The 25,124-nt window shown below is 44.1% G+C and overlaps 1 protein-coding gene across 1 annotated transcript in view; it reads left to right on the forward strand.

The window, feature by feature from the left end:
- Positions 1–25,124, forward strand: part of CSF2RB (colony stimulating factor 2 receptor subunit beta) — a 74,876-nt gene that overhangs the window by 14,609 nt on the left and 35,143 nt on the right. The window contains 2 exon segments of the mRNA XM_032416350.1: positions 724–854; positions 1,079–1,144. Of these exon segments, the coding sequence (XP_032272241.1) occupies positions 724–854; positions 1,079–1,144 (197 nt within the window).

A 25,124-nucleotide genomic window follows, 5' to 3' on the forward strand; every position in this document is an offset into this window, starting at 1 on the left:
TGTTAGTAGGCTGGCCGATTTCTGGCCTCAGGTTAAGGGGAGGGTCAGGGGAGGAGCGAGGGGACTACTTTGAGCCTCAGTGTACGTGTCTGTAAAATGGGATTGGGATAATATGTCTTCTCTAGGGTTGTGAAGATTAAGAGAACATGTGGGCAAAACACAGGCGGTGGCTGGGTCGTGCGTGGCCGGGGCTGGAGAGAGCTTTCTGTCTGTTGGCTCTAGAGCAGCTGCTCTGTGCTATCTGCGGAATGAATGAATGAATGAATGAGTGAGTGAGTGAAGGGACCACCTCTTCCTCTCCCTTCATCTGGGTTCCTCCTTAACACCTGGCCACTGGCTCAGCGTGAAGCTCACCTACTTCCTGCACAGTGGCCGTCACCCATCACAGTACGCGCTCCCGGCAGGAGGGCAGGGACAGCCATCCACCCTGAGTCGCAGGGACTGCCATCCACCTGAGTCCCAGGGCCTGCCACGTGGCTGGTGCTCACGAAGTCTCTGAATGAAAGACTGAATTAGATGAAAGCAGCTTCCCAGATAAAGTGAGATCTTGACTTATTCTAGAACAGAAATATGTCTTGGGGTGAACAGCATGGCGACCTTTGTCACTTTTCTTCTGCTTCTGCATACGACCTCGTCCACATGATGATAAGGGAGCTGGGGGGGGGGGTTCGGTCCTGCTCCCTCTCCTCCCACTGACAGCGCAGCCCCTCCTTTCCTCCCCAGGGCACTGTCCGCGGAGCCACGGGCATCTTCCCACAGTCGTTCGTGAAGATCCTCAAGGACTTCCCAGAGGAGGAAGACCCCACCAACTGGCTGCGCTGCTACTACTATGGGGATACCATCAGCACCACCAAGTTCGTGGCCTGGCCACGCCCCCGCCCGCCCCCAGCCCCACCCCACCCCCCACGTCACACTCTGGGCTCTGAGACCCAAAGCAGATCTCCTCGCCCAACTAAAAGCCCTCCAGATAAGCCATACCTGGGTAACAAGATGTAAGACCCGGCGTGGTCCTGCCGGCCTTGTTCCCGTGTCCCCCTTCGACCCGAGGCCTGCTCACCACTGCCTGTTGTCCCCTTAGGGACATCGCCGTGGAGGAGGACCTCAGCAGCACTCCGCTGTTCAAGGACCTGCTGCAGCTCATGAGGTGAGAGGGGCGAGGACGGAGGGCAGGGGTCAGATACCCTGGAGGAGAAGACAGAGGGAGGAACACAGCGCGTGAAGGCGCTAGGTGTTTTGCATTTCTCTTATCCCCAGCCTGGTGCTGCCGGGCAGATATCAGCCCCCCCGTGACGGAGATGAGTGGGGGGTCTGCACAGAGACACACAAGGGCTTGGAGGAGGCCACACAGTTCATGAGTGTGAATTTGCAGCTAGAGCTAGAGTCTTCCTAGCGAAAAGCCTTGGACTTGGGTCCTCAGCCATCAGAGAGCCACCACCTCCCAAGAGCCAGCCTATTCACCCAGAATGGAAATAACCTTGTTCTGTTCCTGACTATGAAAGTAATTCCTATTCATAATTAAAAAACACAAGATGTCAGAAATCACAGAAAGGCAGAAAGAAGTGAACTATAGATAGGCCTCCTCTCGTTATTAGATGCACATGCAGGTGGCCTCAGTGCCCACCTCCACCCCCCCCATAAATATGACGTCAGCGGGCTGCGCCGTGTCATTCTGGGGATGCACCACAATCACTGTAACCACTCCTTCTTGGCCGTTTAGATCATCCTCCGCTTTCTCACTACCAGAAAGAATGCTGTGATTCTCCTCTTTGGTGACTGGCACGATTGTTCCCTTACGATGAGTTTCTAGAAGTGGAATTTTGGAATCAAGGTGTTTGCAAGCCTGTCAGCCTTCCAACCCCATTTGTCGAGTTACCTATGGAAAGGTTGTGTCCGTTTTTACTGTCACCAGCCTCGTGCACCCCACATCAGACAGTCCCAATCCTTAAAGAGTTCTCCCCCATAGCTGTTCACAGCTAGCTCTGGGAACTTGATTCTCTCTACTGTGTGCCTGGCCAAACTCACACCTCCTCCCCACGACAGTTCTGAGCTCTGCACATGTACACACAAGGCATTTCAAGCTGTGCCACTAATTTACTGGGAAAGCCCCTTCTCCCCCACAGGTCTCAGTTTCTCCATCTGTACAATGGGAGGATGGACCACACGGGTGATAAGGCCTGTGTCCAGCTCTGACCTCTTCTGATTCTTAGATCCTGGCTCTAAAACTCCCTCAGCCCCTGCTCCCTGTCTCCCTGAGGCTTAGGCCTAAGGCCCCTGGATCTTTTATTAACCCTGGTCTTTCCCACCCAGGCGGGAGTTCCAGAGGGAGGACATTGCCCTAAATTACCGGGATGATCAGGGGGATCTGGTGCGGCTTCTCTCAGACGAGGATGTGGCGCTCATGGTGAGGCAGGCCCAACGTCTCCCCTCCCAGAAGCACCTCTTCCCCTGGAAGCTGCATGTCACCCAGAAGGATGACTACGCGGTCTACAACACTGTCCCCTGAACTGATGGTGTCCCTGGGGCAGGGAGGGACACTTGGTAAGAAGCCCTCCGAGGAGATTAGGACCAGGAAAGCCTGGGAGCATGGGACAGACTTCCCGGTTTGAATCCATGGACCGGCTCGGCTTGGCTTGTATTCTGTCTATCTGCACACTTGGTCTCAGAATTAAATAAACCCTTTCATCTCAAAGGTCCAGACTGTGAAAGACAATATCTTTTGAGGAAAGAAAGGAGAGGGAGTAAAATCCTCATTAATAAGCGTCAATTAGGGGTCATTTATATAGGGAAGGGGGCTCTGGTATTGGGCCTATATTCTAACTGCCCCATTCCTTTGCTCTGTCCACCAACATCAAGATGTTGGCAGGGCCATGCTTCCAAGAAACCCATTGGGCTATCCGTCCTTGCCTCTTCCTAGCTTCTGGTGGTTTTCTGGCATTCTTTGGCATTCCTTGACTTATGAATGCATCATTCCCATCCTCCATATTCACATAGCGTTCTTCCTGTGTCTCTTCACATCTTCTCTCTGTGCATGTCTGTCTCTGTGTCCAAATTTCCCTTTTTTTATAAGGACCCCAGCCATATTGGATTAGGGCCACCCTAAGCACTTCATTTTGACCTCACTGCCTCTCTATAGATCCCATTTCCATGTAAGGTCCCATTCTGAGGTACTGGGGGTTAGGACCCCATCATATATTGGGGGGGATGCAATACAACCCATAACAGCACACTAGAAAATATCCACTCAACAAAAATTCAACAGACCTTGAAAGCTCCATTGTAGCAAATCCAGTTGTTTGGCTTCTAACATGTTGCCTGACCAGACTGATTGAGGGGCCCTAGATAAGACACACTCTTCAAAGAATCACAGCCTTACAAGAAGTAGTGGGGTTCTTCAGTGACCCTCCCTCTCCCCTTCCCCCCAAGCCCCCCATGTCACAGCTGGGGCCAGAACCCACAGCATGGAGGGGTGGGGGTTGTTCTGAAATGCAGAGGCTGCACTGCTGTCAGAATGCTTGAGCCCCAGGAAGGCCATGATGTGGGGAGGCTGGACCAGGGACTCTTGTGATGGGTCAAGGCCCTGGGGGTGAGGGCTGAGTTGATCCTGACAGAGCGACATCCCTGCCTCCAAGCAGAAGCAGAAGGAAGCCCCCTCTGGAGTGAAGTGTCCTCACTCTGGGATGATGGATTTAGATGAAGCAAAAGCTTATAGTCAAAGATCACTAACTGTCCATGAGTGAGAATAGGCAGTGAGAATAAGCAATAGCTTTAGAGCCCCAGGGACTACAAGTTTTTGAACTATGTGACTAAAATGTTTAGAGAAATAAAGGATCAAAGCATAAAAACTAACAAGTTGAAGAGAATGACCAGGCAGATTTGTAAAAGAGAGCTGGAATGTACATACACGCTTATGCGTGTACCCACGTGCAGATGTGTGTGTGTGCACCTGCTGAAACAGAAAACCCAGTGGGTGGGTTAGACAGTGTATTAGAGAGGAGAAAACCAGTGCATTGGAAAAGAGAAAATCAAAGAAATTACCCAGAATATAACACAGAGAGACAAGTGGTTGGAGAACATGAAAATGAAGTTAAGAGATATAAACAATAGCATGTGGTTTTGAAAAACCAGAATCTCAGAAAGAGAAAATATAGAGAATGGAGAAGCAATGTTTAAAGAGATGGCAGATGAAGTATTACAAAACTGATGAGAAACTCAAATCTGTGGGTCTAAGGAGCATGTCTGGACAAGCAGGATAAATAAAAAGTGGTCCATCCATGGCTACAACATTTTGAAACTGCAAGAACACTGAAGTCAAGGAGAAGATTTTAAAACTGGAGAAGGTTGAGGTCACTACAAAATAACAACATGATAAGCAGACTTCTCAGTATCAATGGAAGCCAAAGTCAATAGCATGATATCCACATTTTGGAGACAAAATAACTTTCAATAAAGAATTATATGCTCAGTAAAACCATCTCAGTAGTGACGGTGAAATGAACACATGTACAGATAAAAACTGAGAGGTTGCCACCAAGATCCTTGAACCAAAAGTATCTTTAAAGTACATCTTCAAGAAGAAAAAGATCCTTGAGGGACAGTCTGAGATGTAAGCACATATGATAAGCAAAAACAATGGTAAGTATTGCGGTGGATTTGTCTTACATTGACTTAACTAAGCTGATACAATATTTCCAAGAACTTCCTTCCCTGTGTGGATCCAGATTGGTGTGAGCCATCAGAGACATTTTGCAAGAGATTCAGAAGGGGGATATTTGCAACAACAAGCTTCTTTTTAGTAAAGAGTTGCTGCTGCAGTTCAGGCACATTGTTGCTTATCTGCAAATATATCTATCTATCTATCTATCTATCTATCTATCTATCTATATATATATCTGCTGGGTCACAGTTTGGAACTTCAGAACACAAAAGTCAAAGAGAAGATCTTCAAAGCAGTGAGAGAAAGTTGAAATTGCCACAAAAGAACAACACTTAGAATGATAGCAGGTTTCTCAGTAACCCCTTCAGTGTCAGATCCCAACTCCTGTGCTGGATGTGTGTTTAGCTCTGTGCCAAAGGGCACCAGTTTCCTCTGCAAGTCACCCTCACCGGACTCTTGGAGGTGGTGAGAGGCTGATGTGGTTCCAGCCCGTCCTCATGGTTCCAGCTCACACCTGGAGGTTTCTGTTTGTCCTTGCTTCTCTTAAATCACACGTGTCTTCTATTTTTGACAGCCTGCCTGGCAGACCTGACACAGATATAACGGCATCATATAAAAGGTTTAAGCAGCTCCCATGATTAAGGAAGATTCAATCCTCAGGGCAAAACTCTTGTTTACATCTTTCCTAGTGATCCTGCTTCTCTGATGGAATCCTGACTCATACATATGCATATAAATTCAAAGAAATATTCCCAATATAAGAATAATAATGTCTAATGTCCAGAGTTAAAAAAAAGGACAGAATTAATATATTGGATACTAAGAATCATACATGCATTGGGAGAGGTGGAATTAAAGTATTCGGAGATGCTTACGTTATGCATAACCAGAGTTAAAATTATTTAACGTTGGGCAAATTAAATGTGCATGGTAAAATTTCAATGAAAATCATCCAAAAAATAGGAAAAGAACATATGTATTTCCCAATATTTATGTCAAAATGAATAAGAAGAAAGGAAACCAATTAAAAAGGGGCAAGAAGTAGGGTGCTTGGCTGGCATAGTCAGAAAAGCATGTGACTCTTGATCTTGGGGTTGTAAGTTTGAGCCCCACATTGGGTGTAGAGATTACTTTCAAATAAAATCTTCAGAAAAAAAAAGAGGCAAGAGAAAAGAAAAAAGAAGTAGGATTCAAGAAGTTACTTGGTAAAAAAATAAGTTCAAATATATCAATAATTTTGATACTTTAAACAATATATGGACTCAATGCACCAATTAAAAGATTGTCAGATTAGATTTTTTAAAAACTAAGTCCATGTGAGTGTCATACACATGAGAGACTCACATAAAATCTAAGGACATGGAAACATTGAAAGAAAAAGTGTACAAGAAGATATGCTTGACAACTACTAAGCAAAAGGCAGCCTGGTGGCAGGGTTGGGGGTATCTCTAGAGACCCACAGTCTACTTTTGTGTAAACTTGGCACAGATTTAGTGACAGTTCCTGACCCTGAACTAAATAGTTATGTTTACCAGCCACACTTGCTTCTATTGTTCCCTTATACTTTGTTACTTTGGGGGTGTGTGTGATTTTTTACTTTATTTTTGACTTTATGTATAACCGAAATATGAAAATGTCAAAATCGGAGGTGAAAAATCTTTTGCTGATAACGAAGCTGCTGAAAATTGCATCAGTGGGTTTGCTATGATATTAACTGATTTGAATTTTGACACCGATCAATTGGTGGTGGGGAGAAAACTTCTCTCTAGAAAGGCCGATGAGCAGCCACCAATTGGTTACACCCTGTGGACTCTTCTTGGTTTGCCAAGTCCTGCAGAGACACACAGGATATGTGTGGAACTCACTGGAAAAAAATCAACATGTGCCATCTTTGAAAGGTGGATGCAACTTACTGTCCACTATCATGCAAACAAGATAACACAGGTAACCAGAGAAATGTTTTCTGACTAATAACTACTTTGTACCAATCGCAAACTCATTACAGGCATTCTGGACTGGGAAAAAAAAAGACTTATGAAATGTTATCATCATTCCTGGAAAACTGCCATGCATACCTCCTTCCTGAATTTCTCATGAACACCAGTGTTTCAGCGTTTATGTCTCCCCAGTGAGATATGTGTATTATAGCCCGAGAACAAAGAATTTTAGAACAAGGATAAACACTTCTTTTCAGACTGTGCACTTGGTATAATCACGGAGCCTAAGACTCCATGACTCCCCAAAAGAGTTTACTCTTCAGAATGTTATTTACACAATGGCCAATACTTGGAATGATGCTGACAAATCATTATTCACAGAGACATGACACAGCCTCTGTCTACGGTGATATTTGAAAAATGAACCTGTCCATAAGGGCTTTGAAGACTTCTTTTTGTGAGTAATGAGAAGCTGGTGATATAAAACTTCATTCTTGCACAAGTTGATCAGCCCAAAATGTAAATAAGTTAGAGGAGCTGATAAGCAAAGAAATGGTAAACTCTGTGATTCATCTATTGTTCATTCCTTGCGTGATGGGGAAATTCCTGAAGCGGTGTTCAGTACAGATAAGAGTGGACTAGTAACCATGATGGTGCTGATGATATGATGAACGCAGATGAAAACATTCCCCTTGCCAATGTGGTGAATATCTGTGACCAGGTAATAGCCTTGAACAGTTTGCAATTAGTAACGTGTAGAAGGTCATGGCAAATTGCCTGATCAGAAACAGACTTCTTAGGAAATCTAAGTTAATGGAATACCTCTGGAAAAAGTCGTTAAAAAGAGATTTAATTGCAAAGCTGCTTCTTCATTTGAGACTCCTATTCCTGACTCACCATCAAATATCCAATAGGAAAACTATGGCATCCTGAAATTAGGATGATTCAATGGGTGTTTAATAAAGGAACTACTTACAGAGATAGAGGCAGCATGTGGGGAACCAGAAAGAATGGCTCAATACCCCAGAGATAAGGCCACGGTCCTGTTGCATTCCTGGGTCCATAGAACTAAAGAGAAGAAATGTTTACAAAACCTGGAAGGAGAGAGTTGTATGCAGAGGGCCACCGTGAGAGGACCAGTGACCTTTGCTTGGTGGACATAGCCTGCCCAAAGTAACTCTGCAGGGAAAGAATTGAAGAAATAAATACTCCATCCTCCTCCTCCTCCTTCCTCCCTCTGATCTTCCCCAGAGACAGGGTTTCCCCATGGCCAGAGCTACCTGGAAGCCAGAGGACTAGGCTCTTATAATCCACACAGGTCACATTCCTAGGGCAGAAAGCAGGGTGGAGAAGAGTGAGGAGTAGATAAGAATGGGCAAATGAAGATATCTGGCACAATCCACCCCCTTTGCCCCTCACCATCCACTCCTGTCCTTCATCCAAGTGAAAATTCCATGAGCCTGGACAGGGAGCATGGAAAGTCCCATCAGCTACAATATCATTGTAGGGCAATATCAACACAGACATATTCCCAACTGAAACCTAAAACATTCGCTGCCACAGGTATTCTGTATATAAAATAGGGGGAGGAGTGGTAGATTAAATAATATGTTTTTTTTTTAAGATTTTATTTATTTATTTGACAGAGACACAGCGAGAGAGGGAACACAAGCAGGGGGAGTGGGAGAGGGAGAAGCAGGCTTCCCCCTGAGCAGGGAGCCCGACGCGGGGCTCGATCCCAGGACCCTGGGATCATGACCTGAGCCGAAGGCAGACGCTTAACGACTGAGCCACCCAGGTGCCCCTAAATAATATGGTTGTTATAGTCACTGCCTCCCCAGCTGGTCATAGGTCCTAAGTTGGTAGTTCAGACTACTTCCTCCCACCACTCATTTCATTGTTCCCTTACTCTCCTCTAGCACTTTGGCCAAATGGGGGCCTTTATTTGGTGGGATGACCCAACACTTCATTCTATGGGATCTGAGTTCTTGGAAGTCTTGTCTTTATTGAATTGCCTCAGTTTGCCACTGACCAAGACTAGAGGATAAGAAAATACCATCAGGCACACACATGAATCACTGTGGTTCCAGACATCACTTTCTTGGTGTAGAAACAACTTAATCTCCCCTCTGGTAATAGGCATCAATAGCCCCAGCTAATACAGTGACTCCTTTCTCTGCCTGTTGGCTCAGTGGCACAAGGACCCCAAATGGCTCTAATTTTTAAAAATGTGACTTTAACATATCCCACAAGTTTTGATATCCTACTGTTGCTCAATTGTAAGTGTTCTTATAATTCAATTATAATTATATTCTTTTTAAAGAATATTTATTTATTTATTTGAGAGAGAGGGAAAGCGTGTACAGTGGGGGGAGGGGCAGAGGGAGAGGAAGAGAAAACCAAGCAGACTCTGTGCTGATCACAGAGCCCGACGCGGGGCTCGTTCTCACAACCTGAGATCATGACCAGAATCAAAACCAAGAGTCAGATCCCCAACCAGCTGCGCCACCCAGGCACCCCATTATTATATTCTTGGACCTATCAGTTACTTAGTGTGTTTTTAAATTTCTAAATGTGTGAGGATTTTTTTAAAAAAGTTTTAAGGGTCAAATATAACAATACAGAAAGTGCATAAAAAGAAAAATAGCTGGAAATTAACAGGCTAAGCTTACAATAGCAGAAGTTAAAAAGGAACAATAGAATTAGCACAAGGAGAGAAGGAAGAAGTAACAAAGATAAGCACAGAAGTCAACGTCGACAGCAACAACGAATACGATAGAAAATGATGAAAAAAGCCCTAGATGGGTTCTTTAGAAAGACTCTGGCAAGACTGAGCAAAACAAAGGGGGGGAGGGAGTAAAAGAAAACAGTGTTAGGAATGAAAAAGGACCATAATGACAGATAAAACAGAGATTTAAAAGAAACTTGCAGAAATCCCTCTAAAGCCATAGATCCTAATTTTAAATTTAATACAAAACAAATACTTAGAATAGTATATCTTGGTAAACAATTTTTTTTGGTTTTATTTATTTGTTTATTTGAGCGAGAGAGAGAGAGAGAGAGAGAGAGAACAAGTGGGGGGAGGGGCAGAGGAAGAAGCAGGCTCCCTGCTGAGCAAGGAGCCCGATGCGAGGGCTCAATCCCAGGACCCTCAGATCATGACCTGAGCTGAAAGCAGATGCTTAACCAACTGAGCCACCTAGGCGCCCCTTATCAGGAGAACTAGAAGCCTGAATTTTCCCTTAAAACTGTTAAATAAATTGAAGCAGAAGTACTCTGTCTCACTAGGCATATACTACAGTTTTATGGGTGAATTCTACCAAACATTCAAGGAACAGATCATGCTAATATGACAAAAAACTTCCAGAAAATAGAAGCCAAAATACTTGCCCACTCATCTATGCAGCCAGAATTATCCTGATGCCCAAACAGACAAAGATAGTACAAGTAGTAAAAAGAATAAACCAATTGCGTATATGAATATGGATAAACATTTTAGCAAATGAAATGCAGTAGGGTATAGAAAAAAAAGATAATACAAATGACTACATTAGATTTAAGCCAGGCATATAAGGGAGGTCTAGCATCTAAACATCTATAAATGTTCACCACTGCCTAAGACATTAAAGGAGAAAAACTATATGGTCATCCCAACAGATGTGGGAAAAGGAAATTGATACTATTTAGAAAGCCATTTATGATTTAAATTACATGAATATGCACATACAAACACAACTCTTAATATACTGGGAATAAAGAGACTTGCTTAAGCTGATAAAGACTCGTCTTCAAGAAAACCTACAGGAGCACCTGGGTGCCTCAGTCGGCTAAGTGTCCAACTCTTGGTTTTAGCTCAGGTCATGATCTCATGGTCCTCAGATGAGCCCCACGTCAAGCTCCCTGCTCAGTGCAGAGTCTGCTTGTCCCTCTTCCTCTGCTCCTCCCTCTGCTCTCTCTTTCTCATAAACAAATAAAACCCTAAAAAAAACCTACAACAAACATCATTCTTAATACAAAAATACTGGAATATTAGCAGCAGTTTCTTTGAAAGGCAGGAAGAAAGCAAGAACACCTGTTACTCCCCATCTATGCAACACTAGAGATCCTAGCCAGCTCAGTAGGGCAATAAAAAGAAACTAAAGTATAAGGACTGCAAAGCAAAAGCATATCTGTCATTATTCACATTTGCTATAATTGTCTATATAGACAACCCAATAGAATGTATAGGCAAATTATTAGATCTGATAATAGAGTTTAGCTATGTGGCAGATGATATTAATACTAAAAGTTGATTGCCTTTTTATATACCAACAATAAACGATTTGAAAAGAATTTCACATCAATAAAATTTTAAACTACTTGAAAATAAATCTAAAAGTGTATAAGACCTGTACCTATAAGATTACAAAACTCAACTGAAAGATTAAAGACCAAAATAAATGGAAAGACAGCCGATGTTCATGGATAGGAAGCTAATATCATATAAAGATTTTGTTTCTTCCCATTGACCCACAGATATCCATAGGTTAAATGCAATTAGGAAAAAATACTCCAATATTTTTTGTTTGTTTTTGTTGGTTTGTTTAAAGTTTCATAAATTTATTCTAAAATTTATATAGAAGAATAAAGGACTCAGAATAGCCAATGTACTCCTGAAGAAGAATAAAGTGATGAGACATGCCTTCCAGAAAGCAAGACTTCTTATAAAGCAATGGGAATGAAAAACAGTGTGATATTGGTGCAGGAATTTACAGTTTAGCAGTGGAACAAAATAAAGAGCCCAGAAATACCATGCACACCTGGTATTTGATATATGAAAGAGGGACCTTTGTAAATCAATTGGGGAAAACAGGAACAAAATTTAAAAATGGTGCATGGACAAATTGCTCAACTGTATGGAACACAAAATAAAGGAGACTAAATCCCTAATTCAAACTATCCCAAAAGGCAATTCTAGATATAGTGAATCATGAGAGGGAAAAGCAATACTTTGAGAAGATAGGTAGGATACTATTTACCTAATCTTGGGCTAGGGAAGGATTTCTTAAACAAAACAAAAATAAATAAATATTAATACATTTGACTACATTAAACTTAGGATATTCTGTTCATCAAGGACACAAGGGAAAACATAAGCCAAAATCTAGAAAACATTTGTAAGACATATAACTGACAAAAGGCTAGTATTCAGAATATGTAAAGAATTCCTACATATCAATAAGAAAAATGCAGACAAATATATTTTAAAATGTGCAAAAAACATAAATAAGAATTCCACTACAGAGAAAATTGTCAATAAACATGAAAATATGCTGAGTAGAAATAAGAGGAATGTAAATTAATTCAATCACTTAGGAAAACTGTTTGCCATTAGTTTGTAAAGTTGAACATTCGTGTATTTTATGACCCAACAATGAACTCTTACATGCGACCAGAGGACATAAGCAAGCATATTCAGTGACAGGTCTCTGCAACCCCCTGCCACAAATGTAAAAACCCAAACACCCGCCCAGAAAACAGTAGTTTTATTCATTAATTACAACACGGTGGTGAAACACACATGGAGACATGAATGATTTTCAGAAATGTAATTGAATGAAGAAATCAAGTCTCCAAAGATATGTTTTTATTTTGATAAAGCTCAAAAACTATGAACAAAAAATAGCAAACACAAAATTCAGGAGAGTGGTTACTTCTGGGAGGGAGGTAAGGAATGCATAGGGAGGAAGACATACAAATGTCTGGTACTGTGTTCTAGTACTTGGGTTTGAGGGATGGGTTCACAGTGATTCGTTTTATTATACTTTATAGCTTACATACATGTGACACATATTCTTTTTTTTAAAAAAGATTTTATTTATTTATTTGACAGAGAGAAACACAGCAAGAGAGGGAACACAAGCAGGGGGAGTGGGAGAGGGAGAAGCAGGCTTCCCACCGAGCAGGGAGCCCAACGCGGGGCTCGATTCTAGGACCCTGGGATCCTGACCTGAGCTGAAGGCAGACGCTTAACGACTGAGCCACCCAGGTGCCCCGACACATATTCTTATCTATGCATCAAGTATGACATTAAAGATATTTAAAGTTTAAAAATTGGTTTCCATGGGAAGTTCATATTCTCCAATTTTCAGAACTTTGGTTTTGTTTCGTGTGAATTAAATTATTTTGATCTACCATGCTAAGAGCATTCGCTCCCTCCCTGCCTTGGGTCACTTGGTACCTTTTTAGATGTTACGTGACACTGATCAGTTCTTTCTTTCTTGGCTCCAGATGGGGCATGGCAGGAGTGAGGATGACAATCGCCCTTCTCTGCAGTGATTGAATGGTGTCAGTATTTCCTTGAGGGAGTGGCTTCTATTGTTTGCAGTGCCCAAAGCTGCAATAGGCAATCCATGAACTTACTGAACCTCAATATGTTTTTTGACATTCCGGCCAACAGATGTGATGGAGGTGGGGCTTTCCTGAAAGATAGGGCAAGAGGAGGCTATGGACTGGGGAGGCTGGCCTTGGAGAAGAAAGGCTGGGGCAGGAGTCCAAGTCAGCACTGTGTCTGGGAAGGGATTCACAGCTCTTCCCAAGCTGAAAACTTTGGGACTTTCCACGTTGCAGATCTGGTCAATGTTCCATTTCCCTACAAGCGGTAAACCTGGAGAGTAGCCTTGGTTTAGAGGTTTGACTTTAGGGGCAAAGAGGAATAGGAGTAGAGGAAGGAAGGGCGGGTGCTGCTGGGCACAGGGTGGGGGAAGGGAAGTTCATGCTAAAAAGGAAAAGGAGGCATCTCTCGGCCTGGAGGCTGCTGTGAAGAGCGGGGAAGCAAGGGAGGCCCTGTGGCTTGTGGGTGGAAAACATGGGTCCTGTCACTATCACCTCCTAACTGTGTAACTCCGTTTCCTTGTGTGTGAAATGGGCTAATAAGAGTATCTTCTTTGTCACGGGGTTTTGTGAGAATAAGGAGCTGAGTCTTGTCCCTTGCCCGGCCCATAGCAGCCACCCAACAACTGCAGACTTCATGAAAAGAAGACCACCTAACAAGAACTGCCCTAAGCTTTAATGAAAAACTGAAACATTTGAGCCAGGGACCGGCAAGGCAGGAAGTAGGGGCACAGGGAGGGCTGGCTGGAGCTGGAGGCAGTCGTAGACACCCCAACCAGATCACACTGTCCTGCCACCCCACCCCCCCTGCCCAAACCGTCCTGTAACAGTTCCTGCAAGAGAACACAAAAGCATCCGGGAACCGTGCTGGTGGCTTGGCTATTTCTGTTCACTGCACTTTTAGAAGCTGTGTGTTTTTCCTCCTGTGCCTTACGAGAACTTATCAGGACATTTCCTGTAAGATAGGAGTGACTTGTTCACCCATTTGACATTTAAACAATGTACACCTAGACCCAAGTAGCACCGTTTGGGACATGTGGCCTGGGGCTTATGTGCTTCCTGCTTGGAAAGAGAGGCCTTTGATAAGCAACATTTGCTCTTGCAGATCCTCAAGTTTTATAACCTCAGGCACCTGGGCAATTGGAATCCTAGAATCCCCATGACTGAATCAGAGAACCTCTGAAGATGTGTGTGTGTGTGTGTGTGTGTGTGTGTGTGTGTGTGTGTGTGAGTGTCGGGAGGTGGGAGGGCAGAGAATACCGAAACAAAACCTAAGTTGGATGGATGGATAGATCAAAGTCTTGCACAAAAGGGCAAAGCATTTCTGAAGCCTGAAGTAGAAAGACACCTGGGGATAGCAGGTCAGTGGTGCTACCTATCCCCATGTCCCGGGGAAGGCAGAGGTCATCTGGTAGGCACCATGACCACTAGCCTTCTGCCCTGTCAGGGAAGGGGTGACCCAAAGATGAAGCCAGATGAAGCCAGACACTTAATTAACAATTGTTTATGTTCAGATCTCTCGGGTCAAATAACTGGTGTGATCTCTGTCTCTGGATTGGACCCTGCCTTATACAATAAATATGAAAGTTAATTATATGCATTGTATTAGGACTTAGAAGCATTGTCTGGCACTTAGAAGGTCTGTATTCCAGACCTAAGTCTACCACTAGTATATAATCAAGTAAACGATCCCATGGATTGTCCTCTCTTGTTCTGCTCCCATCCTCTTGGGTTACAAAGTTCTACCTGCTCAACTGCTCTTACTTCCGGGAAATAATAATAATGATGATAGCATGTATGATGAGTTTATTATGGACCACATAGTTCCTTATTTGCACCTTCTCATTTAATCTTCAAAACAACCCCATAAAGTAGATACTAGTATCATCTTCACTTTATAGATAAACACTGATACCCATTCAGAGAGGTTAAAAGACTTGCCCAAAGACTCAGAGTTCTAGATGGCAGGGCCAGAAATCAACTCCATAGTCGATGACTCCAGAATCCATGTGCTTCACCCATTGGCTGTGATGTTGTGGAAAGAAATAGGCTCTGAGTCACAGCTCTGGTGAATGGAAGGAGTGGCCAGGAGACCAAGTACTGGATGGCGCCATCTTGTGAAATGATGACCTGAGGCAGTAGAAGCAGGAGTGAGCCAGCAGTGATGGACTGCTACTCGAGTCAGCAGTGATGGGTAGGGGTTGACCGGAGTGCTGGCAGTGCCAGCAACACAAGAGGGCACAGTAGACTCTGTGCCAAGAACTTCAAATGAGCTGGGGTTGTAGAAGGAGCAGACAGAAACCATCCTCCACTGGAGAGAGCTGCCATGGCTTCAGAGGAGGGCAGCTTGGAGTCAGAGCTCAGGGTATAGATAGTAGTTTTCTGGGGCTGACCTAACAAAGTACCACAGAACGGGTAGCTGAACAAACTACAATTTATTGTCTCAGTTCTGGAGGCCAGAAGTTGAAAATCAAGGTGTCAGCAAGGTTGGTTCCTTCTGAGGAGTGTGAGGGAAGCATCTGTTCTCTCTTCTTCTTGGCTTGTAGATGGCTGTGTTTCATGTTCACATTGGTGCTCTCTGTATGTGTGTCTGTCTCTAAAGTTTCTCTTTTGATAAGGACATCAGTCATATTGGATACGGGACCTGTTTTACCCCATTTGGCCCATAATGACTTCATTTTAACTTAATTACCTCTGTATGAACTCTATCTCCGACCCATAACAAGAATGTAGGGGGCAGTCATCAAAGAGACCAAGAGAGAGTGGGCCCTAGCTAGACCATGAGTCCCCATTGGTACAGGGAAAGGTTTGGAAAAGCGGAGGGGTCATACAGGGGTGTGACTAGGAAGTATATGGAAGAGCCCTCTGACATGAAGGCCAGGACTTCTGGCAGTGATTGGGGTGAACCAGGAAGTCCATGTGCTGGGATTGCCCTAATGGTCTCTTGAGGAAGGTGGTAACCAGTTTCAGCTGCCACCGACAGCTGCCCTCTCTTCCACTCTTGGTAGTTCAGTGCCAAGTGGAGAGTGAAACCTCCTCAGGAACGCTCTCAAGAAGGCTTAAAGGATGGGGGGGCGGTGGTGCCTGGGTGGCTCAGTCGTTAAGCGTCTGCCTTCAGCTCAGGTCATGATCCCAGGGTCCTGGGATTGAGCCCCACATCGGGCTCCATGCTCGGTGGGGAGCTTGCTTCTCCCTCTCCCTCTGCCACTGCCCCCTGCTTGTGCTCACTCTCTCAAATAAATAAATAAAATCTTTTAAAAAAAACTTCCTTTAAAAAATAAACAAGAAGCGTTAAAGATGAGTGGGGTTCCTCCTCCTAGAAACAAAAGGACAGGAATTCTCCCCCAAGGCCATCAAAGCAGAATTAGCATCACTGGACACAACTGACCATTCTGTACAGGATAAGGGCAGGGTCTATGGAAGTTCTGGAACCTTTGTGACTTCCCTCAATTAACCAGAGTTATTATCCATTTTTCTTTTGTAATCAGTAGGAAAACAAAATCCTAAGAATGTCGAATGTCCTCATGGCAGTTTTGAAGCATCCTGCCTTAATGGGTGTTGGGGGAAAGGAACCCCTGAGGCTGCAGAGGGAGTGGCCATGTGAAGAGATGGTGATGCAGAGAATTTTAGGAGCCTATAGAAGCACCACCTGCAGAGAGGACTGGGCTAGAAGGAAGGAGCAGTGCTGGGGGTTAAGTTTCTGGGGCAGTTCCCAGATGGGGGAGGCCCTGATGGCCTTGATCCCTAGGGCTGATGGATGGCCCTGGACTCCTGCGCTGATGGATGGCCCTGGAACCCAAAGATGTTTACCCCACACAGGCTGAATCTACTCAGCTCTCTTCATCCGCCTCCCCACCAAATCCCAACCCCTCCCTGCCTCGTCACCTGAGACTGTCTGGTGTGAGAGATACACGTGTCCAGTCAGCACCCCCACTTCCATACTAATCACCCCAAGACACACGCTTACCACTTCCTCTGTCATACTCAGGAGTGTATCAATTCAAAGGAAACAGTTACCCAACAGAGAGAGAGCAGTCTAGAGACCTGAATAAAACCACAGTCCAGAGAGCAGGAGAATCTCATGCAAGGAAGATGCATTTGAAATTGAGAACAGAGTCTGAGCACTCCATGAGTTCTAGACAAGTCCCTGCAATGGTGAGGTGGGGTAACGATTCCCAGGATAGGGTTAAGGGGCCATGTGGGCCTCAAGCTCCCTCTTATGTCTCTGTCAGCTCCCCCAGCCAGGGCTAGTGCTCCAGGTTCACCATGACTGTGCAAGGTCCTAGCCCAGCCTGACTTCTCTGAGCCCAGCACCCTACACCCACCTCTTCTGGCTCCTCTATCCACACCTCCACCCTCAGACTGCCCTCAGTCAGAGACAGCTCCAGGCCTTGAATCACACTCACAGGATTTGTCTGTCCAGGCCTGTCTCAAGATGCCTCCCGGGGGTCCCTGCATTCTTGCCTTGGGCATGGCCTTCAACCCCTCAGGACAGAGTTTTCAGTGATGCCCTTAGGTCCCCCTTTCCCATGCATGAGCCACTGTCCCCTCACTCCCCAGCTGGAGGCTCAGATCCATCATCAGTCCTAGGACTAGAGCTGACATAAGATAGGAAAGATTCACAGGGCCACAGCTATTCCCCAACCCTCCTAGAGACTCTGTTCTCACCCCTGGGTCTAGCCTTGTTTTTGAGAGCCAGGGCCCATTTATGCCTGGCAGCTGAATTTCTACATACCTCTCCATACCAGAGGCTCTATCCTAAAAAAGCTCAAGATGATCCTCAACTTGATAAAGAATATCTACGAAAACCTACCATTGACATAATACTTAATGATGAGAAACCTGAAGCTTTTCCACTAAGATCAGGTATAAGGTAAGGATGTCCCTGCTCACGATTCCTTTCCAACATTGTACTGGAAGTTTTAGGTAATGCAATAAGACAAGAAAAGTAAATAAAAGGTATACAGATTAGGAGGGAAGAAATAAAGCTGCTTTGTTTGCAGATGGCATGATCATCTATATAGAAAATCTGAAAGAATTTTTTTAATCTCCTGGAAATAATAAGTGATTATGACAGGTTTCAGGATACAAAGTTAATATATAAAAGTCAATCATTTTCTTATAACCAGCAATGAACAAGTGGAATTTAAAATAGAAAACACAGTACCATTTACATTAACACCTATACAAAGAAATACTTAAGTATAAATCTAACAAAATATGTATAAAATCTATATGAGGAAAACTACAAAACTCTAATGAACAAAATCAAAGAATAACTAAGTAAATGGAGAGATATTTCATATTCTTGGATAGGAAGATTCAATATTGTCAAGATGTCAATTCTTTTCAATTGATCTATAAATTCAATTCAACCCCAGTCAAAAGGGTAAAAAGCAAAACTATGAAAGTCTTATAAGATAATAAAGGAGGAAATCTAGACGACCTTGGGTTTGGTGATGACTTTTTAGGTACTACACCGAAGACATGATCCATGAAAGAAATAATTGGTAAGCTGGACTTCATTAAAATTAAAAACATCTTCTTTGCAAAAGACAATGTCAAGAGAATGAGAAGAGAAGCCACAGACTGGGAGAAAATACTTGCAAAAGACACATCTGATAAAGGACTATGATCTAAAATATACAAAGAACTCTTAAAACTCGACAATCAGAAAGTGAACAATCCGACTAAAAAATGGACCAAAGTCCTTAACAGACACCAAAGATGTACAAATTGCAAATAAGCATATGAAAAGATGCTCCACATCATAAATCATCAGGGAAACACAAATTAAAACAACAATGAGGTATCATTACACACCTATTAAAATTGTCCTACTCCAGAACACTGACAACACTAAATACTGACTAGGATGTGGAGCAAAACGAATGTTCATTAATTGCTGGTGGGAATGCGAAATGGTACAGCCACTCAGGAAGACAGTCTAAGGGTTCCTTCCAAAGGAGTAAAAAAATGTATGCTCACACAAAAACCTGCAAACAGATGTTTACGGCAGCTTTATCCATAATTGCCAAAACTTGCAAGCAACCAAGATGTCCTTTAGTAGGTGAATGGATAAACGAACTATGGTCCATCCAGTCAAATGGAGTATTATTCAGTTCTAAAAAGAAATGAGCTATCAAGCCATGAAAAGCCATGGAGAAAACCTAAACGCAAATTGCTAAGTGAACAAAGCCAGTCTGGAAAGGTTGCATACTGTATGACTCCAACTGTGTGACATTCTAGCAAAATGTCTCCCTCTAAAAGGAGACGGGGGAAAAAACCTTCTCCAAAAAAGGAAGGAAAGACCAAACTATGGAGAAAGTAAAAGGATCAGTGGGTGCGAGTCATTGGGAGAGGGGTGAATGGGGGGGTCACAGAGGATTTTTAGGGCAGGGAGACTATTCTCTATGATACCATAATTGTGGATACATATCTTATACACTCATCCAAACCCAAAGAATGTACAACACCAAAAGTGAACCCCAATGTAAACTATGGACTCTGGGTGATAAGGATGTATAGATATAGGTTCATCAATCTTAACAAATGTACCACCTGGTGGGGGATATTGGATAGTGGGGAGGAGTGAGGGTGAGATATGGGGGTAATGGGAAATCTCTATACTTTCCTAATCTTTCTGTGAACCTAAAACTGCTCTAAAAAAAAAATAATAATAAAGTCTTGGGGCACTGGGTGGCTCAGTTAAGCATCTGACTCTTGGTTTTAGCTCAGGTCATGATCTCAGGATCATGAGATCGAGCCCCATGTCGGACTCCACACTCAGTGCAAACTCTGCTTAAGATTCTTTCCCTCTGAAGATATTTGCAAATGACATATCAGATAAAGGACTAGTATCCAAAATCTACAAAGAACTTATCAAACTCATAACCCAAAGAACAAATAATCCAATCAAGAAATGGGCAGAAGACATGAACAGATATTTCTGCAAAGAAGACATTCAAATGGCCAACAGACACATGAAAAAGTGTTCAGCATCACTCGGCATCAGGGAAATCCAAATCAAAACCTCAATGAGATACAACCTCACACCAGTCAGCATGGCTAAAATTAACAAGTCAGGAAACGACAGGTGTTGGCGGGGATGAGGAGAAAGGGGAACCCCCCTACACTGTTGGTAGGAATGCAAGCTGGTGCAGCCACTCTGGAAAACAGTATGGAGGTTCCTCAAAAAGTTGAAAATAGAGCTACCCTACAACCCAGCAATTGCACTACTGGATATTTACCCCAAAGATACAACTGTAATGATCCGAAGGGGTACGTGCATCCCGATGTTTATAGCAGCAATGTCCACAATAGCCAAACTATGGAAAGAGCCAAGATGTCCATCGACAGATGAATGGATAAAGAAGATGTGGTATATATATATATACAATGGAATATTATGCAGCCATCAAAAAATGAAATCTTGCCATTTGCAATGACATGGATGGAACTAGAGAGTATTATGCTAAGCAAAATAAGTCAATCAGAGAAAGACAAGTATCATATGATCTCACTGATATGAGGAATTCTTAATCTCAGGAAACAAACTAAGGGTTGCTGGAGTGGTGGGGGTGGGAGGGATGGGGTGGCTGGGTGATAGACATTGGAGAGGGTATGTGCTATGGTGAGTGCTGTGAATTGCATAAGACTGATGAATCGCAGATCTGTACCTCTGAAACAAATAATACATTATATGTTAAAAAAAAAAAAAGAAGATAGTAGGAAGGGAAAAATGAAGGGGGGGAAATCAGAGGGGGAGACAAACCATGAGAGACTATGGACTCTGAGAAACAAACTGAGGGTTTTAGAGGGAGGGGGCTGGGGGGATGGGTTAGCTCGGTGATGGGTATTTTTTTTTAATTTTTTTTTTTAAGATTTTATTTATCCAGTCATGAAAGACAGAGAGAGAGATGCAGAGGCAGAGGGAGAAGCAGGCTCCCCATGGAGCAGGGAGCCCGATGCAGGACTCGATCCCAGGACCCTGGGATCATGACCTGAGCTGAAGGCAGATGCTTAACCGACTGAGCCACCCAGGCGTCCCTTGGTGATGGGTATTAAGGAGGGCACGTACTGAATGGAGCACTGAGTGTTATACGCAAACAATGAATCATGGAACTACATAAAAAACTAATGATGTAATGTATGGTGACTAACATAACATAATAAAATAAAATAAAATAAAAATAAAGATTCTCTCCCTCTCCCTCTGCCCCTCCCCCTGCTCACACTCTCTCTCTAAAATAAATAAAAAATAAAATCTTTAAAAAATAAAATAAAGTCTTAAAAATTTTTTTAAAGCTCAAGATGGAGGCCTGCCTGTTCTGCCCCTCCCCATCTGCCCTCTTAACCTTGCACCTGCTGCTCCTAGGCCCCAGCCCTGAGGCATGGGGCCCAGCTCCCTGTTGACAGCTTGTCCCTCAGAAGAAACCTGCTTTCTCTGTCACTGTAATCAGCCTGGGGTAGGGGACACCCCTCTCCTTGAGCAGCTATTATTGCCTGCCATTAGTGATTGCCTGAAGTCCCTTAGCTTTGCATTCTCCTGTTGGGAACTCTCATGAAACAGGCCCATCTCTCAGAAGAAAGTATTGCTTTTGGGGCAGGGATTTTCCTGTAAACTTCTCATGCGAGGGCAGTTGTTTTATCTGTCTCTGCACAGATGAAATGCTGACAGGCTCTTATCTTCCTCATGACTCTAAACCACACAGTTCAGTTCCTGGTATCTCCTTGACCACATTGGGCCCAGCAGGTAGCTTCAGGGCAGAGGTTTGGGTTTCCTCTGCAGTTCCCGATTTTTGGCTCAGAATGCCCTGCTGGTGAGTTGGGTATTGGGTGCTTTTCTGGCCTTGGAAGAGCTAGTGGTCCAGGGCAAAGCCACTGAAGGGCCTAGGCAGGAGGAGGTAGAATTATTAGATCTCAAAACATAAATTCTCCAGCTCCAGGATGTCACACCAGCTTCTCTCCTGCCAGGGAAGCCAATTCCTTCCACAAATCCTGAAAAAGCATCTTCCATGTGCCAATAGCAACTGCCCTCGGAGGCTGCATCTCCCCCAGACCTGGTGCTGCCCTCCATCCATCCACCCAGTTGGTGGCCACCCCTCCCAGGTCTGTGGGATTACCACAGAGACCCCGTGGTTCTCTCTCTTAAATATGTCCAGAATCTACTCACTCTTCTCTCCTCCCTGTCACCACCAAAGCCCCAAGCAGCATCATCTTCCTCCTGGTGACTGCCTGCTCAGTGGCATCCCTGTCCCCAGTCAATTCTCACATGGCAGCCTGAGCCATCTGCTCAAAAAACAAGTAAGATTGTATTACTCCCCTGCTTGAAATTCTCATAACTTCTCAGTGCCTGTAGGATGAAGTCCCAAATTCTTACTGTGGCCCCAAGCCTCCCAGAACCTGAGCTGTCACCATATCTCCATCTCCCGACATCCCTGCTTTTCCCTCCTCCCTCTCTGCACTTCACCCCCTGCTCTTCCCAGTTCCCAAATGCCTCATCTCAGAGACTCTTATCCAACACTTTTCCCTCCCAACCAACTCCTGCCCACCTTTCCAGTCTCAGTTTAAATGAAACTTCCTTCAGGGTGCCTTCCCTAAACCTCCAGGCTAGATTAGGCAGCTCTGCTCTCTACTTCTCCTAGCAGCTACACTTTTCTTTTTACAAAGCTTTGAAAGGTTCATCGTACTTTTGCTTGTTGTCTCTGTCTTAAACAAAACCTTGGGCTTCACAAAGGCAGGATCATGGCTGTCTTTTTTTTAATTAATTAATTTATTTATTTATTTGAGAGAGAGAATGAGAGAGAGAGAGCATGAGAGCAGGGAGGGTCAGAGGGAGAAGCAGACTCCCTGCCGAGCAGGGAGCCTGATGCGGGACTCGATCCTGGGACTCCAGGATCATGACCTGAGCCAAAGGCAGTCGCTTAACTAACTGAGCCACCCAGGCGCCCGGATCATGGCTGTCTTATTCAGTACTCAGTTCTCATGTCCGGCATAGTGGCCAGAAAATTGTAGGAGCTTAATATATTGTTCAGTTAGGGTTGTGTTAGTCTGCAATGGCTTCATTTTATTTTCGCAGAATAAATCTGGAAGTGAGGGATACCAGTGTTGGTCCAGTGCCTTGATAATGCCAGGGCCAGTGTATGAATCGTTCTCTTGGTTTTTCCCTCATTCATGTTGCTCCATGGTTGGAAGATAGCTATGCTCCGGGGGCTTCAAGTCCATGTTCAAGGAGAGGAGGCAGAAGAAGGGAAGGCCAAAAGACCATCTCCTTGCACATCTATGTCTTTTTACTTGTGAAGAGGAGCTCTTTCCAGCAGACCACTCTTTTTGTTTTCATACTTAGGCTAATCACTTCCCAAACAGAAGGAGGCTTCCAAAACTGCTTTATTAAATCATTCTTCTTCTTTTTAATTTTTAAAATTATAGTTCTTCTTATGGGTTGCAATAAAGAACCACCTTCCCTGAACACAAGACATCTTCCTAGAGACCTAAAAATAGTGGTTCTGTTAGAAGAAAAGAAATAGGGTGAAAAGCATACAGAAATTATCTATTACTATGTATTGAATTACCCAGTGCTTAGTGACTTAAAGCAATAAACATCATCTCACAGTTTCTGTGGGTCAGAAATTTAGGAACAACTTAGTTGGGTGGTTCTGGCTCAGGATCCCTTATGAGGTTTCAGTTAAGCTGTTGGCTGGGGCAACACTCATCTGAAGGCTGGACTGGGGCTGGTGGAGCCACTTCCAAGTTGGTTCATGTGTTTGCTGGCAAAAGGTTTCAGTTCCTTGCCATATGGGCTTCTCCATAGGACTGTTCATGACATGGCAGCTGGCTTCTCCAGACTGAGCTATCTGGATAAGGGTTTGGGATGTGAAGAGAGAGAGAGATGGAGAGGGAGAGAACATGTGAGAGAGAGAGTGAGAGAGAATGAGCCAAGATGGAAACCACAGTGTCTATTATATCAGAAATGGCATGCCGTCTCCTGCTCTCTTCCATCAGTCCCACAGACCAGCCCTGGTGCAGTGTGGGATGGGACTATATGAATGTGAATTCAGGAGATGGGAATCATTGCGGTGATCCTGGACACAACTAACACAAACCTGTAGAGCAGACAACAGACTTTGACTGCCACAGTGTGTGTTTATTGAGTTGAACTGCATTGAAAGGAAGGAAATGAGTTGAAATTAAGTGTTCCTGTTTTCAGGGTGAAGAGAAGGAACAGATTAAGAAAGCTTACAGTAATTTCATGCTTGCTATATGCTAGCCATTCTATATAGGTAATTTCACAGACTTTTCCCAAGGGCGCTAGAGCAAGTAGGTGGTGATGTTTCCATTGTCTGGGTAAGAGCATGAGGGGGGCCAAACCTCAGTATGCCTTCTCTGCATCTGACCCTCAAAAGCCATCCTAACCCACAGCTGGCTATCTATCTGTGATACTTAGATTCACTGAGTTGTTTGATTCTCTTTCGTGAACTTGAACAAAGGAAGCAGAGTGAGTGAGTGAGGATCTGGTAGTGGGAACGGAAGCTGACACTGATGGTGGACACTGATATACTACTGAGATGCTCCATCAATGAAGGACTGGTACTCCAGGGGCTGGAAGTGCTATTGGCTCGACTGGCAGCCCGTTCAGGGACCATTCAGCAGAATCTATGATACTAGAGCTATCAGTGGTGGGAAAAGATATGTGTGGCAAGCCCCAATGAGTGAATCATAATGGAGACCCCAGGGGTTCTGGGGCAAGGTTACGCCATCTGCAGTGGAAAATTGTATACCTTTTGGAAAATAATCCTTTGCATGCTGTGGGGCCCTAGCAGAGACACTGCTTGATTATGGGACACCCCATGACTGGGTGGCCATAACTGGCCTTCATGAATTGGGTTCTGTCAAACACACCAAGTCAGGATGTGGGGCAGGCCCAGGGCATTATGTCATCAGATGGAAATGGTTTACCTGGGATCAAGCATGAACGGGACTGAGGAGCATAAAATAAGCAAGCTGCATGAGCACATTGCCTGTCTGCACCAATGCCTCTCCCTTAGCTCATGCTTAGATTGCACAGGGTAGGAAGAGCCCTTAGGACAAGCCAATAGAGGAAGAAAACACTAAGCTTGATTCATAGATGGGTCAGCTGGGTATGTGGGTGCCAACAGTAA

Source organism: Phoca vitulina, unplaced genomic scaffold, assembly GCF_004348235.1.
Source record: "Phoca vitulina isolate PV1807 unplaced genomic scaffold, GSC_HSeal_1.0 scaffold19, whole genome shotgun sequence".
NCBI lineage: Eukaryota > Metazoa > Chordata > Mammalia > Carnivora > Phocidae > Phoca > Phoca vitulina.